Source organism: Musa acuminata, chromosome BXJ1-10 (assembly GCF_036884655.1).
Source record: "Musa acuminata AAA Group cultivar baxijiao chromosome BXJ1-10, Cavendish_Baxijiao_AAA, whole genome shotgun sequence".
Classification (NCBI taxonomy): Eukaryota; Viridiplantae; Streptophyta; class Magnoliopsida; order Zingiberales; family Musaceae; genus Musa; species Musa acuminata.
This window is the reverse complement of record NC_088336.1, coordinates 21376503-21402755: the sequence shown is the minus strand read 5'-3', so window position 1 is coordinate 21402755 and position 26253 is coordinate 21376503. Positions and strand designations below refer to the sequence as shown.

At 35.7% G+C, this 26253-nt stretch overlaps 1 protein-coding gene across 1 annotated transcript; it reads left to right on the top strand.

Moving 5' to 3' along the window:
* Nucleotides 1–612: 612 nt before the first annotated feature.
* On the top strand, nt 613–26067 carry LOC135595456 (probable protein NAP1). The gene is made up of 24 exons (XM_065086379.1): nt 613–1038; nt 1243–1657; nt 1746–1820; nt 3090–3170; nt 3288–3368; nt 3511–3593; nt 4642–4726; nt 7247–7372; nt 7486–7593; nt 8125–8169; nt 8247–8389; nt 12040–12172; nt 13598–13708; nt 13821–13899; nt 14061–14254; nt 15539–15684; nt 16069–16150; nt 16276–16386; nt 20928–21053; nt 21133–21269; nt 21349–21445; nt 22408–23399; nt 23782–23991; nt 25350–26067. The coding sequence occupies exons 2-24, from the start codon at nt 1253–1255 to the stop codon at nt 25834–25836; spliced, it is 4137 nt and encodes a 1378-aa protein (XP_064942451.1). The 5' UTR covers nt 613–1038; nt 1243–1252; the 3' UTR covers nt 25837–26067.
* The last annotated feature ends 186 nt before the right edge of the window (nt 26068–26253 follow it).

Sequence of the window (26253 nt, the reverse complement as noted above, 5' to 3'; positions counted from 1 at the left end):
ATCATCTCCTGTTTCAAATATTCCAAAAATACCTCTTAAAAAACCTCTCATTTTTTCTGATCCAAATCTATTTTTTTTTTCAACTTTATAGCATTTTGTAGGTTGATTTTTAACCACAAAAATACTATATAATGCTTTAAAAACATTATACATTATTTTTGAAACAAAAAATATTATATAATATATATATATTTTAAAAAATATAATATGTAGATAGAATACAACCCACAAAATATTGTAAATAGATGATAGAAAAAAACCTCTTTGATTTGGGCAGGAGAACACTGTAAATAATTTTTTTGGGAGGTATTTTTGATACTTTTGAAATTGGAAGTAATGGTTTGAAAATTTTGAAAAGGATATCATACGAGAAAAATAAAAAAAATCTTTTTCGGACAATCGCCTATATATATATATATTATATTATATTATACTTTAATTAGGGGGGGGGGTATAATAGTCAATGTACTCGCTCGAGCCTCTTCTTCCAACTCGACAACTCTAATCGCCCATATAGAGGGAGGAGGGGTTACAATTCAATGAAGTACTCGCTCGAAACAGTGAAGGTCTTTACGTAGTTCTTAGTTGGCATCGGAGCCTCTTTCCTCTTCCCAATTGGACCACCCATGCGTTCACTGGGCCCCGCCTCCTGCACCAACAGTCTCTTGCCACGTCATCAAAGCGGGCCGTTGCGGACAGCCGAGCTGGGCCCCCCGCAACAGGTCCCGTCGTCACAGGCCAGCGACGTGCGTCGGACTCGCGTGCCTTCTACTCCCAGCGGACACCAAAACCACCACCACCAACCTCAGCTAAAGCAGACGCCGCTGCCAGCATCGAACGGGCACCCCCAAAACCCTCCCTCTTCGACCCGCCCTCTCTCCCGTCTCAGATCTCAATCCAAGGAGGGTACCGCCCCCCACTCCCCCCTTCCACTTTCTCATTCGCCCTTTCGGTGTCGAAGCCCTAACGTACGTTCATCCTGCCGCCTCCGATCCGCAGATCTCCACCGCCCCCGCCGCCTCCCTCAACGCCCCTCAGGTACGCACCTCGTTCATGGTAAGCTGGGAAGTTCTGTCGTGCACATCGTCGATGGAGTCTGCTGACGCTTGCCACACATTCTTCTACATTGAAGTACAATTAGACCGAGATTTGGTCAATTTCACGTGCTCTTCTTCTATGGAATGTGGGGAGCTTTAAGATGACGAGCAAGTGCTTGAGTTCTTCGCTTAATTGTCTTTGTAGGATCGACGATATGGCGAAGCAGAGACAACTTTTTTCCACTCACGACGCGTCTCCAAGATCCTTCAAAAGTAGGGAGTGGGATAGCATGTCTAGATGGTCAGAGTACATTAGTCTCGAAGAATTCCCTTCTTCGACACCTATGAACGGGAGAAGTTTAGGTTCCGATGCGCCACCCAACTCTGGAACTGTCCCAAAGGTTCTACACATGGAATGGGTGGTCCAACTTTCGAAGGTTGCAGAAGGTTTATTAGCTAAAATGCATAGACTAAACCATATCTTGGACAAACCAGATCTGGGGTCACACACATTTTCCGATGCTTTTTGGAAAGCTGGAATATTTCCCAATTTTCCAAGAATCTGCATGCTTGTGTCAAAGAAGTTCCCTGAACATCCTAACAAATTACAGCTAGAACGAGTAAGCCTTTGCTGGTCACACTTTCTAACAAGGCCCTTCGTCCTTTTTTTTTAGTTGGGTACCTTTTAACATCTGTTTCATGTTGCAGGTTGATAAACTTGCAATGGATACTCTGACTGAAAATGCACAAGATTATTTTCAGAAGCTAGAACCTTGGGTCATGGTATTTGGTGAAACTTTTACATTTTGTGAAATTTTTACATTGTGCTCATTCTGTGGGAAAATTTTCTCCAAATGTTTCTCAATTTTGCTTAACCTAAATATGCTTGAGAAATTTTATAACTTGCATAATATGCATTCCCTCCTTTGCTTTATCAAATAATACAAATAAAATAACTCCATGATATCAAATTGTAGTCTCTTGTAATTGCTTTATTTTACTTTGACCCAAAAAAATCTAGCTTTTCCTCTAAACCACATGAAAGGTGGTCAGCTTGGTTCATCATATCATATGTTTTAGTGCACGATACCAGGTGTTTTGCTGATTTTCAAGATATCTATCATGTTGGTGAAACTGCTGATTCCATCAGGGGGATTGATGATTCATGTAATTTAGGGTATTGAGGCTTAAATTTAACTGAGACCAAACAATGTGAACCGAGCATTATAATACATGAAACAAGTTTTAAATCAGTGGTTTCTAGTGGTTTAATTTAACTGGACTGAGCTTTAGCTAATTGAGGTCAGTTGGTTCAGTTCAACTTTGATCTATAACCCGATTAAGATACTTGGATATTACAGCCCCATTCAATATCTGTGTCATGGCTCATTGCTAGCTCATCTTCACCATATGTTTGAGAATGCTCGATTGGAAGCCAGTGGAGAGATGCAGTTTATGGGCTGTTGAAAAAGAGGAGAGTAGAATTTGCAGGGTTTTGATTTCTATTTCCTTTTTTGTGCAGTTATTCTTTGGTGCTTATGAAACCAATTTTGTTGGCATGTTTTCTCATTTTGGCTATCAGCGAAAGCCCTCCTTCCTGCCTGAATTTTAACTTTGTCTTAGTTTTTTTGTTTTTGTTTATAAGATTTGAATGACAGTAACAACCTCCTTATTTGTAGGGGAAAGGTTGTGTAGTTGACCTTCCCTAGATCCCACATTGTGGGAGCCTCATGCATTGGGTTGACCTTCATTTCTTATGGTTGTTGGTCAGCATGGGTCTTGTTTAGATCCATGCTGATCAGCATACATGGTGTTGGCACATTATATAATGCCATGAAATTTAAATTGTTGTTTCTTAATAGGGACAGAAAAATAGACTTGTTAACTTATGCTATAAACAAACTTCACCATTTCTTACTAGACACGGTAATACAAACAACATCATTTTGTTTACTTGTACTACAAAAAGACAGGTGCCAAGTAAACCATGTACTTGAGATTTTAAATATGAAGTGTGCTGATAACATTCTTTTATTTCTTTCTTCTCCTTAGCTGCTTCTTGACCTGATGGCATTTCGGGAACAAGCTCTGCGTGTTATTTTGGATTTGAGCAGTACAGTTATCACATTGTTGGTATGAATTTGTCTGCCCTTGATTAATTACTTGTTGTCACTGTACATGAATTACTAGTGGTTTGCCATATATCACTGTTAATTTTTTTTCTAATATGTATTCTTGTTCTTACGGCAGCCCCATCAGAACTCTCTGATTTTGCATGCATTTATGGATCTCTTTTGTTCATTTGTCCGTGTAAATCTTTTCTCTGATAAGGTATCTTGTTCCCCTGTTATTATTGTTTTCTTTCACATCATTGTTTTTGGTTTCATCAACTTTGCATCATTATAATATGCTACTGTTTGAGCTACTTTTTTTTGTCTGTCTACTTTCTCATGTAAAGTAAATTTTTTTTCAGATACCTAGAAAAATGATGCTCCAGCTGTACAACATGTTGCACACGATATTAAAAGGTGGTCGTGATTGTGAATTCTACCATCGGTAAGATACTTGGAACTTTTCCAAAGAGGACAAATAGTAAAAAAACTAACATTTCATATAACTTGCTGTTCAAGGATTTGTTGACTTTGGTATGCCATTATTTTGATATTTCTTTTACTATTTCTGATAATATGTAGCAATCTTCATTATGCTACACCATGTTGTAGTGTTGTACCGTAATCAAAGATAGTTGCATGTTCTTAGGTTCCTCACATGTTTATCTTATGAAAACATATTAAACCTTCACTTTTGATGGAGAAACCAATGAACCTATGATCTATGGAAGCATTTGGATGAATTTATGATCTTTGCAAAAAGGCACCTATGAGTTTGGTAGCTATTGCATGGGGCCTTCCATGAAGTACTTGATCATCTTTACTTCTTTGTTGGATATACTAGATTGTCATTGTCTGTAGGGAAGTTTAATGATGCACTTGGTGAAAATTAGAGAATTTGTGTATGCCGAGACTTGCCTTTTCTTGGTTCACTTCTGTATGTTTGCAACATTTTTGTGTTATCTTAGTTTCTTTCTTGTTCAAGTTTATCTATAAATAAATGCCTATCAAATTCTGGTGTTGTATTTATATTAGTGTCATGTTCTGCTAAAGCTACAGCAGAGATAAAATGATGGTACATGCATGATGGACCTTGGAAAAAGGAGTTCTTTGAGACAAGTGGCAGAAGTAACAAAAAAACAGCAGTTTGGTAGAAGTATTATATGTTCTGACATATTTTTTACATCTTGGAATTGCCCAAAGAAATGCGGGCTATTCTTGTCTTGTTGAGTAAGGAGATTTATGTAAGGACATATGAATTTGCAATCAAGGAACTTCTTCTCAATTGTTTGAAGTTTTAACATGTGGCAACAATAAAATGTGCACTAATGATGAATAATTGCCATGATAAATCTTTCTGATTTTGTATATTTTAACTTATTCAAGTGTAGTGCTTCATGATATTTCTTTGTTATCAGCTTTTCGTTTTGGTACAAAATATTTCTATGTCGGATCAGCTATGTGATCTCCATTCATTTTTCTGGCTTTGACAGATTGGTTCAGTTTGTGGACTCTTACGATCCACCAGCGAAAGGATTGCAAGAAGACCTAAATTTTGTCAGCCCCCGTATTGGAGAAGTCATAGTCTTGACCCTTGGCTATCGTAATTTGTTCTCTGGAAGAACCATTTGTACATTAACTAGAGCTTCTTTTAAATTATCCATATTCTTTTTCAATTGAATGTTTTTGGCCTATGCAATCTTTGGCTGTCTAAAATTTTGCTTTCAATTTAATTCAGACATTGCTTTCTAGTTGTTTCTTGAGAAGACAGAGGAAGTAAACTTTAAATACCAACTTTATACCAATGCCCTTTCTATTGGTAGTGTACTTAGTACTGTTCAGTACTTAAATTGTACTTTGGTCAACAAAAAAAAAAATCTGAAGTATCAGCCTGGTAAGTGCACTGCATACTGTTAAGTAGTGGGCGGATATAGTATGTCTTAGGGTTTGCAATACCGTACCATACTGCCGGTACGAACGGTATGCACTAGTCCGCCAGCAGCTACTGGGCGGTATCAGGCATCTGACCCCGTATCGGGCGATATGGGACTGTACCGAGCGGTAACGGTCGAAATTTTGATCGCTACCGCCCTGTATTGGTTGGTACCGATCGATTTCGTTCGTTACTGAATGGTAATGGTGCTTCAATTTGACCATTGGAGGCCTCCTCAAGGGTTTTAAAACCCTTTCTTTCACTCCTATTTCAATCAATTTCACTCTCACACTCTCTTAAACTTTTTCAAACTCATTTTTTCTCACATTCTCTCTCTTATTCTCGCATTTTCACTCTCCTAAACTCAACAAAGCAACGATTTATGGATTGAATCAAATTTAGAAGGTTAATTTGGGTGAATTAAGAGGAAGAACGATCTGGAATGGATCGAAATGGCGAACCTTGCACAAGGCTACTCCTCAAAGCTTGAAAAATATATGTGACACTATTTTTACTTAATTTACATTAGTTTATTAAAACTATACTAAATGTATATTTATTTCTTACTTAAAAACCCTATTCTAACGTTCTTTTTTTTTTATAGATATTTTCGAAGGGTTTTATGCCTATTTTAGGCGTACCACTCGGTACATCGTACCATATCATACCGAGCAAAGCTCGGTACATCGATACGGTACGAGATTAAGAACCTTATATCTGTTATATTATGATAGAGAGTGGTTTGTGCCATATTTATCTATTTACCAACTTTATTGTACTCGTCCCCTACCCTACCATACCTTGCTAGTATTGGCACAACAACAACTTGGTCTATTGTATAATAGCATACTTGAAAAGTATGGATTGGCTTACACAATTCTATAAGAACTAGCTTAATTATACATGTGTCCAAAATGAGGTCAAGTAGTGTCCAAGAACTGGCTTGCCTTGACATGAAAGACAAATGCTAATTTTTGACAGTAAATAATTGTATTTTTGGCTTTTTTCGGTCTCTTCTTCATTCTCTCTTACATTTTTTTGATTAGATAAGGTTATATAGGTTCCTTTCATGTCTTCTGCCTCTACAAAAGAAAAGAAGAACATGCTAATTTAATATATATGTCTTTGGTCGGTGAAAGTCTTGGAACCCTTGTTTTGCACCTATATCTTGCACTATTTTGAGTTCAGGGGATAGGATCGAATATTCATTTTTGGCCTCACTAGCATGATTGGGTTGGGATGCTTTATGCCTAAATTGATGTTTTACCTTTTTCTTATTGAATGGCTCAATGGACAAAAAAATAAAGAAAATAATTTATTTTGTGAATTACCATCCTGAATCCTAACTAACTATTTATTATGATAGTATTTCTTTTATGCATTCCATGCATCTGTCTGTATTTTATCACTTCATGTGCAAAAGCCTCATTCTTGCTGAATTTTATATTCTAAAACTTGCCTTTGCTTGCTCTGTGTCGTCTCATACAACATGTATCTCCACACATATTCTTCACTATGGATCTCGTGTCATCCATTATGTGAATGGCATGAAATCTATCACTGTTGGGCCAATACTTTTATCCTTATTCAAGGCTTCTCTCTCAAATGTTGTTATATTGGTGTTGTATAATTTTAGCTAATAAATATAGTTATTGTTGATGCTGGCAAGTATTAGATGGATGAGGGGACTCAATATTTTACATACCAATAGGAAAAAAATGATTTGCAAGTTTCTAAATAATTCATATGAAATTTTTATAGTTCTCAGGCAATGCCTGCAATTCATATATGATACCGTAATTAGGTTTACCTTTGACAAGTTACTGATGGATCAGAGATGATAGGCACAGAATGTTTGATAACCCTAGAATTTTATGGTTTTTTTTTTTCATGTCAAATCCACTTGCATGAACTGATCTGAAGGAGTGGAGTTTAGGTTGCCATCATAGCAAACTGAAATTTATTGGTCTAGATATGTGTAGAGGATCTTTGTGAACTTTCGCTTCCCCATTAATAATATGGCAATTGTCACAGATGATAGTATGGCATGAGAACATGTGTATTAAATTTACATTGATACTTGCCTGTCTAAGTAGTCTGTTTAATTGTTAATTTCTCAAGAAAACTTTTGAACCTGAAATTTGTCATAAATTCGCATCTTGCAGGTTTTGGAGGCTGTGGGTCCCATTATATTTCTTTCTACTGATACCAAAAAAATGAGAAATGAGGGATTTCTAAGTCCCTTTCACCCTCGTTATCCTGACATACTAACCAATTCTGCTCACCCGATGGTTAGTGTATTTCTCAATAACAAAATTGAGATATTCTCTTGCTAGGGTTATTTTACTTTCACTATGAGGTAATTTAGTTAATACAACTTTATTCTTCTCTTCCTGTCTTTCAGAGAGCTCAAGACTTGGCAAATGTTACTTCATACAGAGAATGGGTCTTGTTTGGTTATCTCGTCTGTCCTGATGAACTTCTTCGTGTTACTAGCATTGACATTGCTATGGTATATGTCTTGTTTTTTTTTTTTTTTTTGATTAATGGAAATAGAAGTGGGATTGTTATTCCATACGAATGCTTAAAACTTTTTCTTTGTGTGTGGCAATGAAGATCTTTATGATATTGAACTTGTAGCACTTTAACATTTCAATTGCTAGCTTATAAGTTCTTGCTGGCAGCACTGTAGTTGAAATCGTTGTTAAAAAGCCAGCATTGATATTGCTTAAGTCAAATAAATTAATTTCTCTAGAAAGTCATCTTATATGAGCTCTATAATTGCTCGAGAATTTGTTGTCATTTCATATATAACTTTTTTTTAGTATTCTTTTCCTTGCTAGTTCTGATGTTAGGCAATGTGACTGGATCATTCTTTTTATATATGTTATACAAAATATTTGTATTATATCTTTTTTTCATAAAGATAGGATTATGTTTTCCTCTCTTCGTCATCAATTTTATTCTTTATTAGTGTTTCCAACTTCCACTGTCTTTTCTTTTCCCAACTAAATACCTTAGTTATCAGCCATTTTTGTTTCAGGTTGTATTGAAGGAGCATTTAGTTCTTACATTGTTTAGAGATGAGGTAACTAAATATGGTTTGTATGATAGTTATGTTTTATTTTCCTATTTAACGATCATATCTGAACCCTGGTCATACAGTATGAACTATTACATGAAGATTATCAGTGTTATGTTCTGCCAAGGATTTTAGAATCCAAGAAATTGGCCAAATCTGGACGCGCAAAACAAAAGGAGGCAGATCTGGAGTATAATGTTGCAAAGCAAGTTGAGAAGATGATAAGGTTTGTGCGTTAGATATACTGCATTTTCTTACTCTATATGTATACCCTAAAAACTTATCCTATATTCCTTCTAATTCTCATTTTACTCATTGAGATCTAAGTATGTACAAATTTTGAAGTCCTAAAATTCTTGTTGGTGCCTTTCATTTCACTATAAACCAGGGTTTGCCGTACCGAGCTGTACCGCCCGGTATGGGCGGTACGTACCGGTCCGACAGGTTTTCGGTACGCGGACTGACTGTTATCGTTCCGAGGTGCTGTAGCACTGTAGCAGTGCTACAGTACTCGGTACACCTGGGTGTACCGCTCGGTATACCGTACCATACCGGTACCGAGCCCAGGTCGAAATACCGGTATGGTACGGTATTGCGAATCTTGCTATAAACAATTGCCAAATCAATGTTCAAAAGTGTCATTTAATTTTTTTGTTGCAGCTCACTCAATTTTATTATTGATGTTTCTGGAAAATGGCAATTTTACACTGGTAATGAGTGTTAACTTACTAGGCATATTTTAAACAAACTGATGTCGTGCATTTTCTTTCTGATGATATTGTTTTGATTGACAAGAATCTTGTTGGAAGTAATTCTACATGAGGTATGAAGACAAACTTTAAAACTAAGGTGTGTAGATTAATCAGGAACAAGATCGCATATGTGAAGTGCAACTTCAGCTGTAATAAGAAAAGAATCAAATGTTAAAATAGATAAGCTAGAAGTTTCCAGATGGTGACATGAGAAGAATCAATTATGTGCTTAAAATTGATTAGCAAGAAGTTTTCAGAAGTAAAAAATTTTACATAACTTAATGGGTTTGGTGTTGGAGTAGGTATGTACAGATTTGGCTTGAGCAGAGTATGAAACTATGCTGGACTATATTGACAAGATATATATGGTGGTTGGTTTTGATTTAGTATGCCACTTGGTACATCACATTCCACATCTTGGTAATTTATCAGAGCAGCATGTAATGTTTGCATTGAGCAGTATGGACCAGTATGATATATATGAGAGATGATATCTGAAGGTGAAAGTTATGTAGCAAAAGCATCATTACATAACAGGCATGGGGTATCTGGTGTATAATTCTGCAATCAATGATCGAATTATCGGCTCGTATTCTACCGATTATGTGGTTGACGTGCCAGGGGAGCTACTCTCTATCGAAGCCTAAAGATATTAAATGGATCATGAATATGAGATTATTCTTGAATAGGGAATCTCATTGAGATACATGAAGTTTTTTTCAGCTTGTTGGTATGCTCATTTTTTCGACGACTAGGATTAAATTTCTTTCATCATATCTTGCAAACCCTGTATGGTTGAGATTTTACAGCTTGTTGCTGTCAGTATATCTTATTAGATCACCAATAGACCTAGACCATCGCATTGCTTTCTTTGCCATTTCTTATTAAGATATCTGCTGGTGTTGATTGTTTGCCACCAGTTGCTGTTAATTGTTAGTTTATTCTCTGGTCATTATTTGCTACCTTAGGCACTACAAAGAATCAGACAATACAAGATGACTGATCTAGCTGATGTAGCAATTGAACTATTCTGGTTGAAGAATTTTCAGTCAGAAATAAATATCATGTAAACTAGCCATGGAAGTTTTTGATTAGTTGAATTAACTTGCAAGTTGAGCTGGCGTGTTATATAAGGAAGAAGTATACTGAAGTTCAAAGTTTCTTTAAATAAAAGATTAAAAAAGAATCAGGCTCACAATCCTGTTGCCAACTATCAAAATAGAGCAATCAAGTCAACTAAATACTCAACGATAAGCATTGTAAATTTCTTTCTCAGCTTGAACATATTAACTACATGATATTGTTATTTTGGTGTTTTATAGGTTGATATTGCTTGACAAGACCATGACAAGTTTAAACTCAATTCACATGGTTGTGGAAGGCTTTGAGGATCAAGGCCTGCTTAATAGTGTAACCAAATTGTAGATTATTATTTCACTAGAATTTCAAGGTTTTTTTTGCTTGTAGTCTCCTTGAGAATTAAATATTTGAAAAATTACCCAATAAATTTCATGCTTGAAGTGTTTGATTTCTGTGTATGTGTCCTCTTCCAAGGGGAGTCTCTTTTTTACTTTATTTAAGGGAACACATATACTTGTTATTTTTGTGGCATCTAAAGCATTGCTCGTGCCAAATGAGATGACCATGCCAATGGATAATGTGTAGATGCCATGCATTTTTTTACAGTTCTGGTTTACTGAGATGTCTCAATTTTTCTGAAGTTTCTCGTTTAATGTGAATGATGTAATGCGACATGCTTCAAGGTGAACTTTGTGGACTTCCAAATTTGTCTCATCACTTGATTGAGCATGCTTGGCAAAACAATTCCACTATTTTGCAATTTTATGGGCAATTATGTAGAATGTATTGTGCATCTTTTCCGGCAATGTCCATGGTGGCAGCTTAGGGAATGTTTATAATGGGGAATTGATTAACAGCTCTGTAGGTTCTAGTTTGGAACCTTGAAGAAGGTGAGTGTGGTTTATGATTGTACATTGTGTGCTGATCTTGTCCTATTCAGCATGTGGCATGTTTAGTACTAGGTATCACCTCCCAAACATGTGCTGTCATGCTCTAGCTCCAAGACATGTAGAGAAGACCACTTCGTCCAAAAAAATACTGCAACTTTGAGGAAGCATCCCTAGTATAACTTATTATTGGAGAGCTTCTTAGCTCTTGATTGTCTCTTTCATACTGTGAGCATTATTGCCATATGCATGACAGTCCAATCTCTGACAAGAATTAAATCTTGGTCCCATATTGATATTGGTTGGCATCAGACGAGTATCTCTTGCACACGGCTGTCATTGTTTTTAAAATATTGAGTACTGAGCGGTGGACTTACTGTCCTTATCAGGTGTCACAGCTCATACTGGACTGAACTGGGTGAAATCACCGGTCTGCATCTGAGGTGGTTGTGGCCTTGTGGGACCAATAAACAATAAACCAACTTCATGTCAGGCATGGTACACGACTACATGTTGCCATAAACAGAACCTCGAGAACAGTTTGGTGTAGTGTGTCAACCAATGGTGGCATCTAAATGAATGAATCTTGAATATTTGTTCTCTGCCTGCAGTTAATGAAGTTAAGAAAATATTGAGTTCATAAGTAACCAGAGTTCATAATTTCTGTAGTCAATTTCTAGAGCTTGCATCATTTAATTCCAGTAACTGACAAGTTTTTGTTGTATGAGTAGCTTAGTGTGAACTGACATTAAGATGTGCACAATCTTAAGTGCACCAGTTGAACTGCCTTAAACAAAGATATCAACAAGATTTAGATAAATTCCAAGTAGTTGTTACTCTGATCTGCTGTATGCATATGCTATGAGATCTGAAGTTTCTTCCAGTAGTTCCTTCGTTCTATTGAGTAATGTACATATGAAATCATGCCTCTAGCAGCCAATGAAGCCTCTTACATTTATGTGAAACTGTTAGATGATCTGAGACCATGTGGACTTTTCTTCTTCTTATCTTTCATGCTCCACTGGAGCTGCTTTCTAGTCACAGGATATGGCATGTATTCTTTTCTGTTTCCAAGAAGATGTTTAATTTTGTAGTCTATGTTCATTTTTAGCATATAAATTGATAGCATTTATTGGTAAATGATTCCATGTTTCTAGTGAAGTACATGAACAAGCACTCACATCGTGTAATGCCATACACCGAGAACGGAGAATTCTACTGAAACAGGAGATTGGAAGAATGGTTCTTTTTTTCTCTGATCAACCAAGTTTGTTAGCCCCTAATATTCAGGTAACTTTTATCATGTGCTAAGGTACATATCATATCATTCTCTCTATCTCTTTATTCATTAGGCTTTGTGTCTGTGTGACTTGAATAGGATTGATCAATCTATTTTGTTTAGATAAAAAATGGGTCAATGAAGATTTTGATGTCATTAAAAGTAATTGCAGCAACACGCATGCTTTCATTTCTTGAGGTTACTCTTTTTTTTCCCAATTGATTTTTGTAACTTCAAAACTGCTCACAACCACAAGTGTTTCTCATTCTTTTATTTGTTACTAACTTCAAAATAGATCAGAATCAAATGTGCACTCTCAATTCTTGTGGTTCCACAAACTTCTACTCAAGGATTGCTGTTTTGGGTATCTGACCCGTTTCGGTGATCTATTGGACCACCTTGTGTTGGTATGCCGGTATATACCGATGTTTTGGAGAGGAAGAAAAGAGGGAGAAGAGGACGTGGTGGTGGAGGAACAGAGGAGAAGGAAGAAGGAAGAAGAGGAATAAGAAGAATAAATGGTGAACGAGAAGGAAGGAGGAAGAAGAGGGCAGAGGTGGGAGCTTACTTGGGAAGAAGCAATAACGTGATAACAATGATGTTGGCAGCGATAGTGGCAACGACAAAGCAGAAGCGGTGACAACGAAGCCTTGAATGCGAGAAGATGGCTCATGTTTGATTGCCCTAATTTCCATTTTATTTTTTTAATGCTGAGTTGGATGGGCCCCACTGCTATTTTGGTTTTTATTATTTTTATAGATGTGGACCGGGCCACCCGAAATGGGGTGGTTTGCTTACCGGCCCATGTCCGGACCAGTATGTATCGTCCATTTCATACCATTTTGGGTGGTACAACAATCATTACTTCTACTTCATATTGATACTTATTTTAAATTCTGGTCGCAGCTACAGGCACACCTAGTTTTTGGCATTGCTTAACTTTTGATTCATTCCTCTTGGTGTTCCTAACTTCAAGATAGACTGTAGAAGTGTAGAGTCAAATATGCTTTCCCAATCTTTGTAGTTGTTCATTAGTTTATTCTTTTTGAACTTTACGACTAGTTGTACCATGCATGCTCTTTCAATTTTATAAGTTTTCAAAGATATCTTACCATAAATTTATTTCTTCAGTGGTAGCACAAACACCACAAATTATAGTTTATTCATTTAATGGTGGCCATAGGCACATAAAATATACTTAATGTGTTTCATAGCAGCCATATGCAGCAGAGAAAAAATAAGTTAGGCACATTATTTCTTTTACCGCGGAAGATACTTGGATTTGAAGATTTAGTTAAATGACACCATTCCTTCTCATTATTGCACACACTGCATGCACCATTCATTTTCATGTCTGTTTGCATCGAATCTCTTTGGATTTTTTCTATTTGAGGGGTTTTTCTGATTGAACGTGATCAATTTTATGTGATGGACAGATGGTCTTCTCTGCTCTTGCTTTAGCTCAGTCTGAGGTAATTTGGTACTTCCAGCATGTTGGAATTCCATCCTCAAAGTTCAAATCAGTACGGGCAATACCAATTGAGATTGTAAGTTTATATAGTTCAGGTCTTCTGCATATGAATTATCAATCTACCATCTTTTTTTTTTCCTTCTTTTATTCTTTGATCATGGTGAATTATTTTCTTTTACTGATTGCAGGATGCAGCAGATCCAACTATTGGTTTCCTGCTAGATGGAATGGACAAGCTTTGCCATTTGGTTCGCAAGTATATGGCTGGTCAGTTGTTGACAACATTTAGACTGCTGTACTTACACGAATCAAGAAAAGAGGAAATATTTTTTGTTGGGATAATTGTTTAGTGTTTGTTACCTGTGTGTAATAAATTGAATATGCATTTCTTCCAACATCTAAATCCAATCTTACATGTTTATCTGCAGCGATAAAAGGTTATGCATTATCATATTTATCATCTTCTGCTGGAAGAATCCGGTTTTTACTTGGCACTCCTGGTATGGTGGCACTTGACATAGATTCCACATTGAAGAACCTCTTTCAGCAAGTTGTTCATTGCCTTGAAAATATACCAAAGCCTCAAGGAGAAACAGTCTCATCCATTACGTGTGATTTATCTGTAAGAATTATACACATATATTCTTGTTCCCTACATGTATTTCTTGGTTTACAAGTTGATGAAAGCCTACCTTTTGTATTTTAGTAGTTAAGAAACTGTATAGTACACTTTGCATATTTCCTGCACAATCTTACAAGAGCTTCTGCTGGATCTGAAGGATGGTTTATATAGGAACCATTTATATGGCTCAAATTTTGGAAAAAATATTCTTAAAAGGCTATCAGGGATTTGTTAGTGAGTGTGGTAGTATATGAATATGTTAGTTACATGTTTAAACAGTTATTATTTTAACTATTTGTGCCTCATTAGCTGTTTGGATTATGCTTTGAAGCTTTCTTTCTGCCATTTGCTTAGCCTTTCTATTTTTTCTCAAGTATGTTTTCCCTAACCATTAATGATTTCTTGGTTATGACACACTATGCCATTTTGGCTAGGTAAATTATAGTTATAATTTATAAATCTCTCCAAATATAGAACACCTAGGAATTTTTGGTTATGACATGCTATACCATTTTGGCTAGGTAAATAACAGCTAATAAATATATCCAATTACAGAAATTCTCAATATCTAGAAATTCAGAATAGAGAGCAGTTTTTTGTTTATCTAATGAAGGCTTGTAGAAAGTTGATGCATGCATTAAAATGAAATAGTTGAATTTTGAAGTATGTTAAACTAGACAAACATGCAATCAGAATTTTCAAGCCCATGTAGATCTTGGAAAGAGTTTTTCCTGTTTGACAATAAAATCATTTAATGATATTGTTTTTCTCTGAGACAGTTGCTCTGTCTTGCTTGTGATTGCAGCAATCTTCATGACATCATGCTATGCGATTTAAACTCAATTTAGTGGTGCTACTAGTTGAGGGTAGAAATATTAGTTACCTAAACATTATTCTAATCTGAGTTTAAGAAGCTTGCTACAATGTGTATCATGTGGATACCATTAACATGATGATATGCAATCAAAAGATAAAAAAAAAACACGGCATATGCAGTGCATGAGGCTCCTGCCAATATAGAGTCTAGGGAGGGTCAATGTATGCAGTCTTTACCTTTAAATATTTAAAAAGACAGTTTTCGTGATTCAAGCCCTGGTCTCTCTAGTCGCAAAGGAACAACTTTATCCCCCCTTTAACACTGTATCTAGTGTGTATTAATGTTCATTTATATAAATTCATGTTTTGTTAAAAATATATACATTTTAGTGATATCAACAAAAGGTTATCCATGGTGTGATATATTTTCTAGTTATTCATTAACTACATTACTTAATATGGTCGCAGGATTTGCGCAAGTACTGGTTATCAATTTTGATGATAGTTACATCTTCACGATCATCTATAAACATTAGACACCTGGAGAAGGCCACAGTATCCACGGGGAAGGAAGGGTTATTATCAGAAGGAAATGCTGCATATAACTGGTCCAGGTGCTTTATTTTGTGCTGGATTGCATCATTATGAGCCTAATTTTCACAATTAATTAGTACCTTCTGTGACAATCTTGATGTATTTGAAAAAAAAAACATGTTTATGTGTTCTATATTTCTAGTTCTTTTACTTAAAAGGCCAAGATTAAGAATGAAATTCACCACAGAGGATTTTGTCTGGGATGTTCAGCTTTGATCAGATATTCTTAACAATCTTAGGTGAAAACCTAAATTTTCATCAAGAGACTAACAATAAGACTGACCCAATTAATGTGTTTTCAGTATGGGTCCTTGATTAACTTGATTACTTGATTGACATCTAAAACATTTTGGGTCAGCATCTTAAGAATTGGTGCATCATGGAAGTCTTTTTGTATCTGTCAGATGTGTTGATGAACTTGAAAGCCAACTCTCCAGACATGGAAGCCTTAAGAAGTTGTACTTCTATCACCACCATCTTACAGCTGTAAGTAGTCAACCTTTTACCAAGGGTGATCCACCAATTTTGTATATTTAATCTAAAAGAGTTCTGAGACTTGTTGGCATTTTTAGTAGACTTCCTACCTTCATTTTGGCATGAAAAATTAACAGGTGTTTAGGAACACAATGTTTGGGCCTGAAGGACGTCCACAGCATTGTTGTGCATGGCTTGGAGTTGCTAGCAGTTTTCCAGAATGTGCATCCGCGATAGTTCCTGACGAGGTACTATTTGTTTTCCTATTTGTCCCTGTGTATCGAAGTTGGAATGCTAAGACCAGGATGGTTACATGACAAAAATAATTTCCTACCTAGAAGACAAAAGGAAAGTTCTTTTTGATCTAAGACAATATGTGTGGAAGGCTTCTAGAAGGGACTCGAGCTGCTTCTAGGTCTTAAAAAGCAAGCACAAGGGGCTAGAAATTCTGGCACCATCTAGAAGAGTTTGAGACTTTCTGGTTGAAATTTTAAATCTTATAGCTTATTGAAATTTTAAACAAGTTCTTACACTGATGAAACTTTTAGAAGAATTAAGATCGAATATAGGATAAAGAAGAATGACTAATTTAGTTGTGGACTCAGTTCGCATTGATGCACCATGAGTACGTAGGAAATCAATTGCCTCACACTATATTAAAAGAAGAAAATTTCATTTCATTAAACTCTCCATAAATTTTAAACTACTTTGGTTTTGCTATTTTAAACTAATTTTTATTCATCAAGAGGGTAAGTCTTTATGTTCATCAACAAAATGAGGAATATATATTTTTTGTAGGCTTCCATTAGTTCTATAAAAACTAGAACAAGACTTGTAAGAATATAAATTTATAATTATTTTCTAAAGTAGCTACTGAAGAAAAGGAATTAAGTTACTATCATTCATCCAAAAACTACTAAGGAAAAGAAAAATGCAACCTGAATTAGCCATAGCTCATCTTTCTGATATGGACATCTATCTGGATACAATTTTAGTTATATTCAACTTGTTATGATCCTATATCAAATTCTTTTTGCTGTATCAAACTTGATATCCTCGTTTGTCCAAATGAAGCAGATACTTGTCTTGATTCTTTTCTGACAATTCATGACAAAAGCCAATCACCAACAGCGTTGGCACATATTTAAAATAGATCCCTTGGTTTTCCAGATTAGTCAGAAAATCACTTGGAAAATTTCTTTGGTGATGATTCCTGGTGTTGCATTAAGCAATCTGCAGCTAAGGAATCTCTATATGCAGTAGAATTCTGTCAAGGATTGCATTTTTAGTCATCATAGACCTGTGTTTTCTTGCATTTTGATGCATGATTAGGCCAATTTCAGGCTTGTGCCGGTCAGCACAGGGTGCACTGACCCCTGTGGGATAATATTGTTCCAATAAAGGGTAAAATGCAGAAAAATAATATAGGATGATACAAAGGGATAAATATTGGGGTTTGAAAATGTGAAGACGATTAAATTTAGTGGCCGTTGAAGAGATAGGGGGAGACTTAGAAGACTTTACTAGAAACAATAAAAAGAAATTTGAATGCTCTTGATCATGTTTTTAAAATCACGTTTCAGTACTAATATCAATTCTCAATCGAACCTAATACTAGTCCACCAGATGGTCAACTGACCTATATTGCTTGATATCATTAAAAAGTTAATAAAATTAAAATCCTAGAGGCACCAAACTTAGTGTGTGGTTTGTTGTCAGTTCCTGGTCCGTCAGGCACATATAGAGCGACATGTAGTAGTTCAACCAGTTTTATTGGTATGCGATAGTCCAATGTGTATTGGAACTAGTCTCTTAACCAGAGATATTGCATTGCAAAGTGCTCAATTGTCGAATAATATCTATGTAGCTGACATTTACATATTTGGCACATTACAGCTTGTTTTTATATGGATTTTCTATATTATATACATATATTATTTTGTCGTGTTTATATCATGTGGCATCCTACTTTTATAAGATTTACTTTCTAGACATATAACGGTTTGTTCTTGTGTTGTGTTCCTATGTCCATGCTTCATAGCTAGTAGCAAGCACATTGCATTTTCTATTACTTACCATTCATTGGGATGATGCAAAACATTATATGAATAAAATTTTAGTTTCACACTCCTATGTGAACACAAGAGAATATAATTTTTCTTATTCATTGATCTTTTCTGTATACAAATAAAGACATATATTGGCTGATTATAACCTGTACAACTAAGGAAATTGATTCTATACAATATTTCATTCTGATTCATTTCCTATAACATGGGCTGATTTGATACTGATTGAGAATCCCTTAATTATGATACTAATTCATTTTCTTATTTTGATACTAACTGATTTGATGCTAATTTTATACTAATTTATTTCCTTAATTATGGGATTTAGAATCCTTAAATCATGGGATTTTCTACACACACTCTCAAGTTGGCTTGAAGATGTCAATCATTGCCAGCTTGCTAGTTAGATCCTCACAAGAAGATATTTGAAGCTCTTTGGTAGAATATCTGCTAGTTGTTTCTCTGTTGGAATGTACGACATGCAGACAATTCCTTCTTTAATTTTCTCCTTTATGAAATGTCGTTCTACTTCAACATGCTTTGTTCTATCATGGTGCACTGGATTATGAGCAATGTTGATAGCAACCTTATTGTCACCGTATATATAGTCTTATAGGAGTTTCAGTGGGTATTCGTAATTCTTTCAAAAGCATTTTCAGCCATAGGAGTTCACAAATACCTTGTGTTACGTCTCTGAACTCTGCTTCAACACTGCTTCTAAAAAATTAAATATTCTGATAGGAATTCAATTAACCAAATATGAAGCAGTAAGAATGACATCCCCCTAAAGATATTTAGGAACATAATGGAAAATAAAAAAGAGAATGTGCTACTTGAAATAGGTGTCTATTTTTTCGTTCTACAATACCTCAAGCATTTTTTATCAGCTGCACATGACCACTCAAAATCATAAAAAATATCAAGCTTTTGCCAGAGTGTCTTCAAGGTAATAAAGTATTTTGTAACACCAGTATTATTTTGTTTAAGCTCTTTGATCTTGTTTGTAATCTCAAATACTTGGGCTGAATTCCCCATCTTTTAATATGTCTTGACCACAACAACATATAACTTCTTTGTTGTTGGAAAAAACATGTATGTTTGACCAATTTATGATTCCATAGGGTTTATCAACCATGATATGATCATGGAATTTTCAGAATCCCATACTTTGAACTTCGGATCATCCTCTGCAGGTGCCGTTGTTGATCCAGTCAAATATTCGATCTTTCCTCTTCCTTGAATATACAACTTTACGGATTGAGACTAACGAAGAAAGTTCTGTCTGTTGAGTTTATGCGTTGTAATTGGTAAGGATGGATTATCACCTAGGCTGTTTGTTGGAAATGGAAGTATTAGTTTCATCTTCTCTCCTCCAGATCTAGTAGCATAGGTTCCTCACAAGCAAACAAGGAAGAAGAAATAGTTGGGGCTGATCCTGAAAGTGGCAGAATAGGGGAAAAGACTTTCAGCAATTAAGACTGAAAGAAAGAAGAAAAACGATTCCTATAGGAACTAGGCTATGATATCAAGAACACAAGAGAATATAATTTTTCTTATTCATTGATCTTTTCTGTATACAAAGAAAGACATATATAGGCTGATTACAACCTGTACAACTAAGGAACTTGATTCTTTACAATATTTCATTCTAATTCATTTCCTATAATATGGGCTGATTTGATACTGATTGAGAATCCCTTAATTATGATACTAATTGATTCGATGCTGATTTGATATTAATTCATTTTCTTAATTATGGTATTATAAAATCCCTCAATTATGAGATTGAGTATCCTTTAATCATGGGATTTTCTTCACCATGGACAAACCAAATCATTTGAAAACTGCCCTTTTTCGTGTTTTACATCTAAATTTTCACCACAAACATAAAATTAAAATGGGAGATACTTTAATTAAACACACAAAGGGAGACCTGAATTTCTATCCAATTAAAATGTAGGTTTGTGGCATGTATTTGTTACTAAATTACTATGATCCAATTGTTGCTATTTGTGATAACAGAAGCAATGCATTTCTTGGCATAGACATAAGCTTTAAGTACAGAAATGAGAAAGAAATGCATATTTCCTTACATAAATGTCAAAGTTGAATGAGATCTTATATGTGAATTTTAAGTTAACATGTTAAAATAAAAGAAAGCAGAACCGCACAAAAAGAAAAAGAAAGGAAAGGAATATTATATAATTACCGGAATTTGCATCAAAGAAATGATTTCCTAAATTCCATGAAGGCATCGGTTTTATCTATTATAATACTCACTAAAATAGTATCAATACTTTTTTTTTGTGTACAGATCTTTTAAGACTGGTTGATGGACTTTGAATGAACCCTTTAGATTTCCAGTCATATTTCCAGAAGTTACATTTGTTCAACTCTGCAAAGGTATAGGGACTACAAAAGTATATCGATTTTTTTATATCTGCTTTTGTGCAGTGTAAAGAGAGTGAACCTAGGCATCATGATTAGGTTGTTCCTTTGACCAGAACTCAAGTCATAGGAACAACTTTCTTGAAGAGTCAGGCTGCATATTACCCTCTTAAGCCTTGCATTGGCAGAAGCCTCATGCAATGAGCCACAATTAGGCACCATTTTCTCAACTTTATTCAACTCAACCATCATTGATTTATTTTAATAATATTGTTGTTCTCATCTTCACATGAAGGTTCTTAATTAGTTGTTTCGTCTATCTGTAATTTTAGTTGAATAAAGTGGGGAGAGATTCCATATTATATGTTGAGTCCCTTATTGAATCCATCATGGGTGGACTGGAAGGTCTCATCAATATTCTGGATTCAGAAGGTGGATTTGGCTCATTAGAAATGCAGGTAATTCAATTATCTTTGGATGATAACTTTTGAGTTATCACATTTTTCTGTCTTAAGACTCATATAGTTTATATTTCAGCTTGTTCCTGAGCAAGCAGCATTTTGTTTGAACAATGTACTAAAAGGTTCAACCGCCTCCTTTAAATCACCTAAAGGATGGTCTATGCAAAAACCAGGATCTGAGAGTTATCCAGAAAACACCAGTTCTGTGAAAATGTAAGTGACATACCCTTTTGGAGCAATTGGACATGTTTAAATTGAGAATTTCTAAAATCATAATAATTGTCTTAAACAGGTTGGAAGCTGCCATGCAGAGGTTAACAAATCTTTGTTCTGTCTTAAATGACATGGAACCTGTATGTGTACTCAATCATGTTTTTGTTCTGCGTGAGGTATATAACCTGACCTATTGGCTCAGTGCACATATATAGTTCTGGCAGCATATGCTTTATCATACTGTGTCCATGCTAGCATGTGTCAAAGGCTTATCCAGGGCTAAATTGATCCATGCTGGTATGTTTCATTGGCTTGCATGTATAGTAAATAATTTATTTCTATTGCTGACTGCTGTCATAGATAGTTTCTTCTTTTTCTTTAACTGGATATAAAGATCTAATATCGCGTCAAAGTTATAAGAGGAGGGGGAAATATTAGACCCCAAATTTAGTGACAAAAATAGAAACCCAAAATTGAAATAAGCGACTACCATGGAGAAGAAAGGGAGAAGACATGGGAGGAAACTTATCTTTATATTTAGACAAACTTTTTGAAAGAACACTCTACATAGGTGTGCTTCATTGGAAAATTTCCATTTTTAAAGCTTAATAGTGAAACTAGATATTCTGTATTGTAACTCAGACTACATGAAATGTCTTGTACATATATGCAAATACCTTTTCTTTTTTAGCATAAAATTTGAACTATTCAATAGTTGAGTCTTTTAGTTGGTCCATTTGTTCACTCTTTATTTTTGTAAGTGCTCTTTTTTCATTTATTTTATAGTAGAAATATTAGACTGCAGCAATTCTTCCTTTCTAAGTTTGTCTTGAAAATTATATGTTTATTGGTTTCTTGTAGACCTTTCTTAATGCTTGATTCTCTTGATTTTTCTAAGAAAAGGAATAGTTAAGACTAACAGTTACTTTCGTGACTACAATAGTGGTTTTGTCCTGAAAATTAACAGCTCCGCGAATTCCTTAATGTCTGGTTTACCATGATTTGTCTTAATTCATCATCTCATATTCTTGTGTCAATATCTTTTTTCTTTCATACTTCAACAAGCACTAATACTATTATGGAGAAAGTCAATGCAAGTTTATTGATTCTTCAATTTTGTGTGCTATCTTTGTTGAAGTACATGAGAGAGTGTATCCTTGGAAACTTCAGGAGAAGGCTACTTGCAGTTATGATAACTGATAATTTCCTACAGCGTCCATCAATTATTGAGTCTCTCTTACAAAGACACATTGGCATCATCCACATGGCAGAGCAGCATATTAGCATGGACATTACTGAAGGCATTCGTGAGGTGCTGTTGACAGAGAGCTTCACTGGACCTGTTTCTTATTTACAGAAATTTGAAAAACCTACAGAGATGCAGACTGGATCTGCCATAGAATTGGTTGGCAACTGGTATCTTGAGAACATTGTTAAGGATATCTCTGGTGCTGGAGTTTTGTTTATTCCAATCCGTCACTGCTTCAAGAGCTCACAAGTAATAGGTGCATGCACAGCAGAGTCATATACTGATGTACGTGAACTTAAAGCCCTCATTCGTATTTTTGGTGGTTATGGATTTGACAGAATTGACAGGTTGTTAAAAGAACACACAGCTGCATTATTGAACTGCATCGACACCGCTTTGCGATCAAACCGTGAAGCCCTAGAGGGTCTTGCTGGAAGTGTAAATTATGGTGACCGGATTGAAAGAGAAGCAAACATAAAGCAATTACTTGATTTAGACACACTAGTTGGATTCTGTATTCAGGCTGGGCAGGCAGTAGCGTTCCATAAGTTGCTTGTTGAGGCTGCTGGAGCAGTTCTAGAAGAAAATGCACCTCTTATTTTTTCTCTGTTACGTGGGGTAGCTAAGCAGTTACCTGTTGATATACCTGAGAAGGATGATATTACGAGGTTGAGAAGGTTGGCAAATATGGTAGGTGCAGATGAGGATCATGATACTGAGTGGATCCATGCAATCATGGCCGAAGTGGGTGTTGCCAATGATAGTTCTTGGAGCTTTCTTCCCTATCTTTGTTCTGCATTTATGGCATCTAACATCTGGAGCATGACAACATATAATGTTAATACTGGGGGATTCAACAACAATGTTCACAGTCTAGCAAGGTGATGTTAGAATGCATAGATGCTATAAGCCTTACACATGCTCTTTACTTGACATATCACATATGGTTTATATATTTTTGTATAACATGAGTAGTGCCTTATCATAAATGTTTATACACATTGTAAAAACACTTCTTAAAATCATTAGCAAGCACCTCTTTTCATCAAATTTTAATAGAACAACCTCGAGAACTACCTCCGAGTATTTTAGTATCTACAGTTGCTTGTTACCAGAAAATTTCGATAGTGAAGCTTCTTCGAGTATCCTAACCAATGTTCGTTAGGAGCTGTGTGGCTTAATATGTATAACTGTGGGGGTCATATATTGGGTTTATTTTTTTATGCAGTTCCTTATCCATAATTAAATATGGGTGATCTGCAGGTGCATCAATGCTGTGATTGCAGGAAGTGAGTATGTTAGGATGGAAAGAGTACAACAGCCAAGGTCTCTTTCCAATGGGCATGCTGGAGAAATATCAGAGCCAGAAACACTAAACCGCATGTCGGTTGAGGCAAATATAAAGTCTGCATTGCAAATCTTTGTTAAGTGTTCTGCAGGGATTGTACTGGATTCATGGAGTGAAAATAGCAGGTATCATGTCTGTTATTGCTTTTAGAAACTCTTGGTAGTGTTTTTAATCTCTCCAGCTATTTCCATCTGGTAAATTTTTAGTAGGATATGATGCCTCTCTCCTTTGCCCTTGTTCAGCTTCACAAAAAAGTTACACTGGTTCGAAATTCTGTCTTTTTTTAACTCATTATTGGACATTTTAGGTTCTTTCATGATTGAAAATTTTGTCATCCAAACATTTTATCCTTGTAGGAACTTGTTTGTTGTTTCTGCTACCCGTTTTGAACATTGCTTACCTTCAATGACTCTGTTTCACAATCTTTCACATATCCTTATTCCTAGAGAATTTCAACTAAAAGTCATGCTATTTGTGTGTCATTTTCATGTGCCTTCAACGACATTTCTGAAAAAACTTGCCTGGCTACTCGTCACGATCTTGTTGCAATAAATAAACTTTTTGAGCCTGCTTCTGGTTGGTATTCTGTCAATTCTAATGATCCTAACCAAACCTTTCTTTGTTTGAGCTCTAGAAACTGCCTACCATATGAGGGCGCTCCATGAACCAATTTCATTAGATGCATATATCAGAAGTATAGGCAATTTTCTTTCTTAAATAAGTCGAGGAGAACAAAGGTTATGTTCTACTCTGAATTGCTGGTCCAACATCCTTACTATATAGTTAATAGTCTTTGAAGAGGAGTCTGATAGATAAATATCTGCTTCACCTTTGAGATTTAATTTGTTGAGCTCTAGGTTCAAGCTTCATAATAGGTTATGCCTTGTAGCATTGAGCTGGCCTGTATACACTGTATGCACAAGTTTCAGGACTCATATGTAGGACATTCCAATGTATTTGATGCATGGTTCCTTTGTTTTCTTTATACTGAACCTGCTAAATGTGTGCCCAACTTTATTTTGCATGGATTTGGGAACAAGTTTCTAATTCAAATACATTTAGGTTCCTTTGTGTGAATTTGAATTATTAGTGATGCTTTCTGAGTACATAACCACAAACAAGGGTGTTGATGGCCCAACACCACCTGTTTTAAGATAATATAACTCAGCACATTGACAAATTGGTTGAACTTGCCGATTCACATCATCACTTCATGAAATGGAGAGAGGATAACAGATCAATTCTTGGTACAAATCTCACTGGTGATGTGCATGTTGCAATTGCTACAGGCTCTTCCAGTCAATTCCTATCTCTATGTCTGAAATGGTACTTTTGCTACTATGGTCTACTATGCGAGGATTATGAAAATCATATCCTATGAACTAATAATGGCATGCCAGTGATTAATCATGGGACTTTGTTTATTTGAGATGTACTACTTTCATCCTTAAGTGATAAGCTCCCTTTTTCATATGCTTTGTAGGACATATATTGTACCAAAACTGATATTCTTGGACCAGCTTTGCGAGCTCTCAAGATACCTTCCTAGAAGCACCCTTGAAATTCACATACCTTACACAATTCTGCGCTCAATATATAGGCAGCACTATGGAAATTCAGCAACTATGATTACAGAATTGCTCGCACCATCGCCGAGACAGTCACCCCTTATTTCTCTAACACATGCATCTCCTGCTGTGAGGCCACACCGAGGTGATTCCACTCCCATGTCATATGATCCAGGTTACTTGAGTTCCTCTATCCATAGGCATGACGATGCTCACGAAGGTGATAGCTTGCGGCTAAAAACTAGCGATAAACAGCAGCGTAACACAAGAAACTCAGGACCACTGGAGTATAGTTCAAGCCGAAAAGTGAAATTTGCCGAGGGTTCCAGTTCTGGTGGTCAGGGCCCGAGCCCATTGCTGAGATTTGCAGTGTCAAGATCTGGTCCGCTTTCATACAAGTAGAAGGAAAGAGAGACATCTGTTATGTATTGTTGTTAAGAACATCTGACAGTTTGATGTATTGTTAGGATATACAGAAATATACCATTTGGTTATTCGTCTATTGTTGAAATCCACATAACCAGATGATGAAAAATAGGACAAATCGACAATAGCTTGCGTAGTGATTGGGAAAATTTGAAAAATGTACTTCTGATTATATTAGTTGCTGATCATGTAAATTTAAGTTGATTCCATGTGCGTAAAATTTCCTGCATTGGACTCCAAGGTAAAACACTCTTTTTAGCCAATGTGTTGTAACCACAAAATGTATTATTTCTGCAATCTTACTACTAGTGATTGAAGCATTGGAATCTATTTTCCTTGTTCAATGTTTTGACATTGCGGTTTTGTCAGCCAATTTTAATGCTTTAATATTCC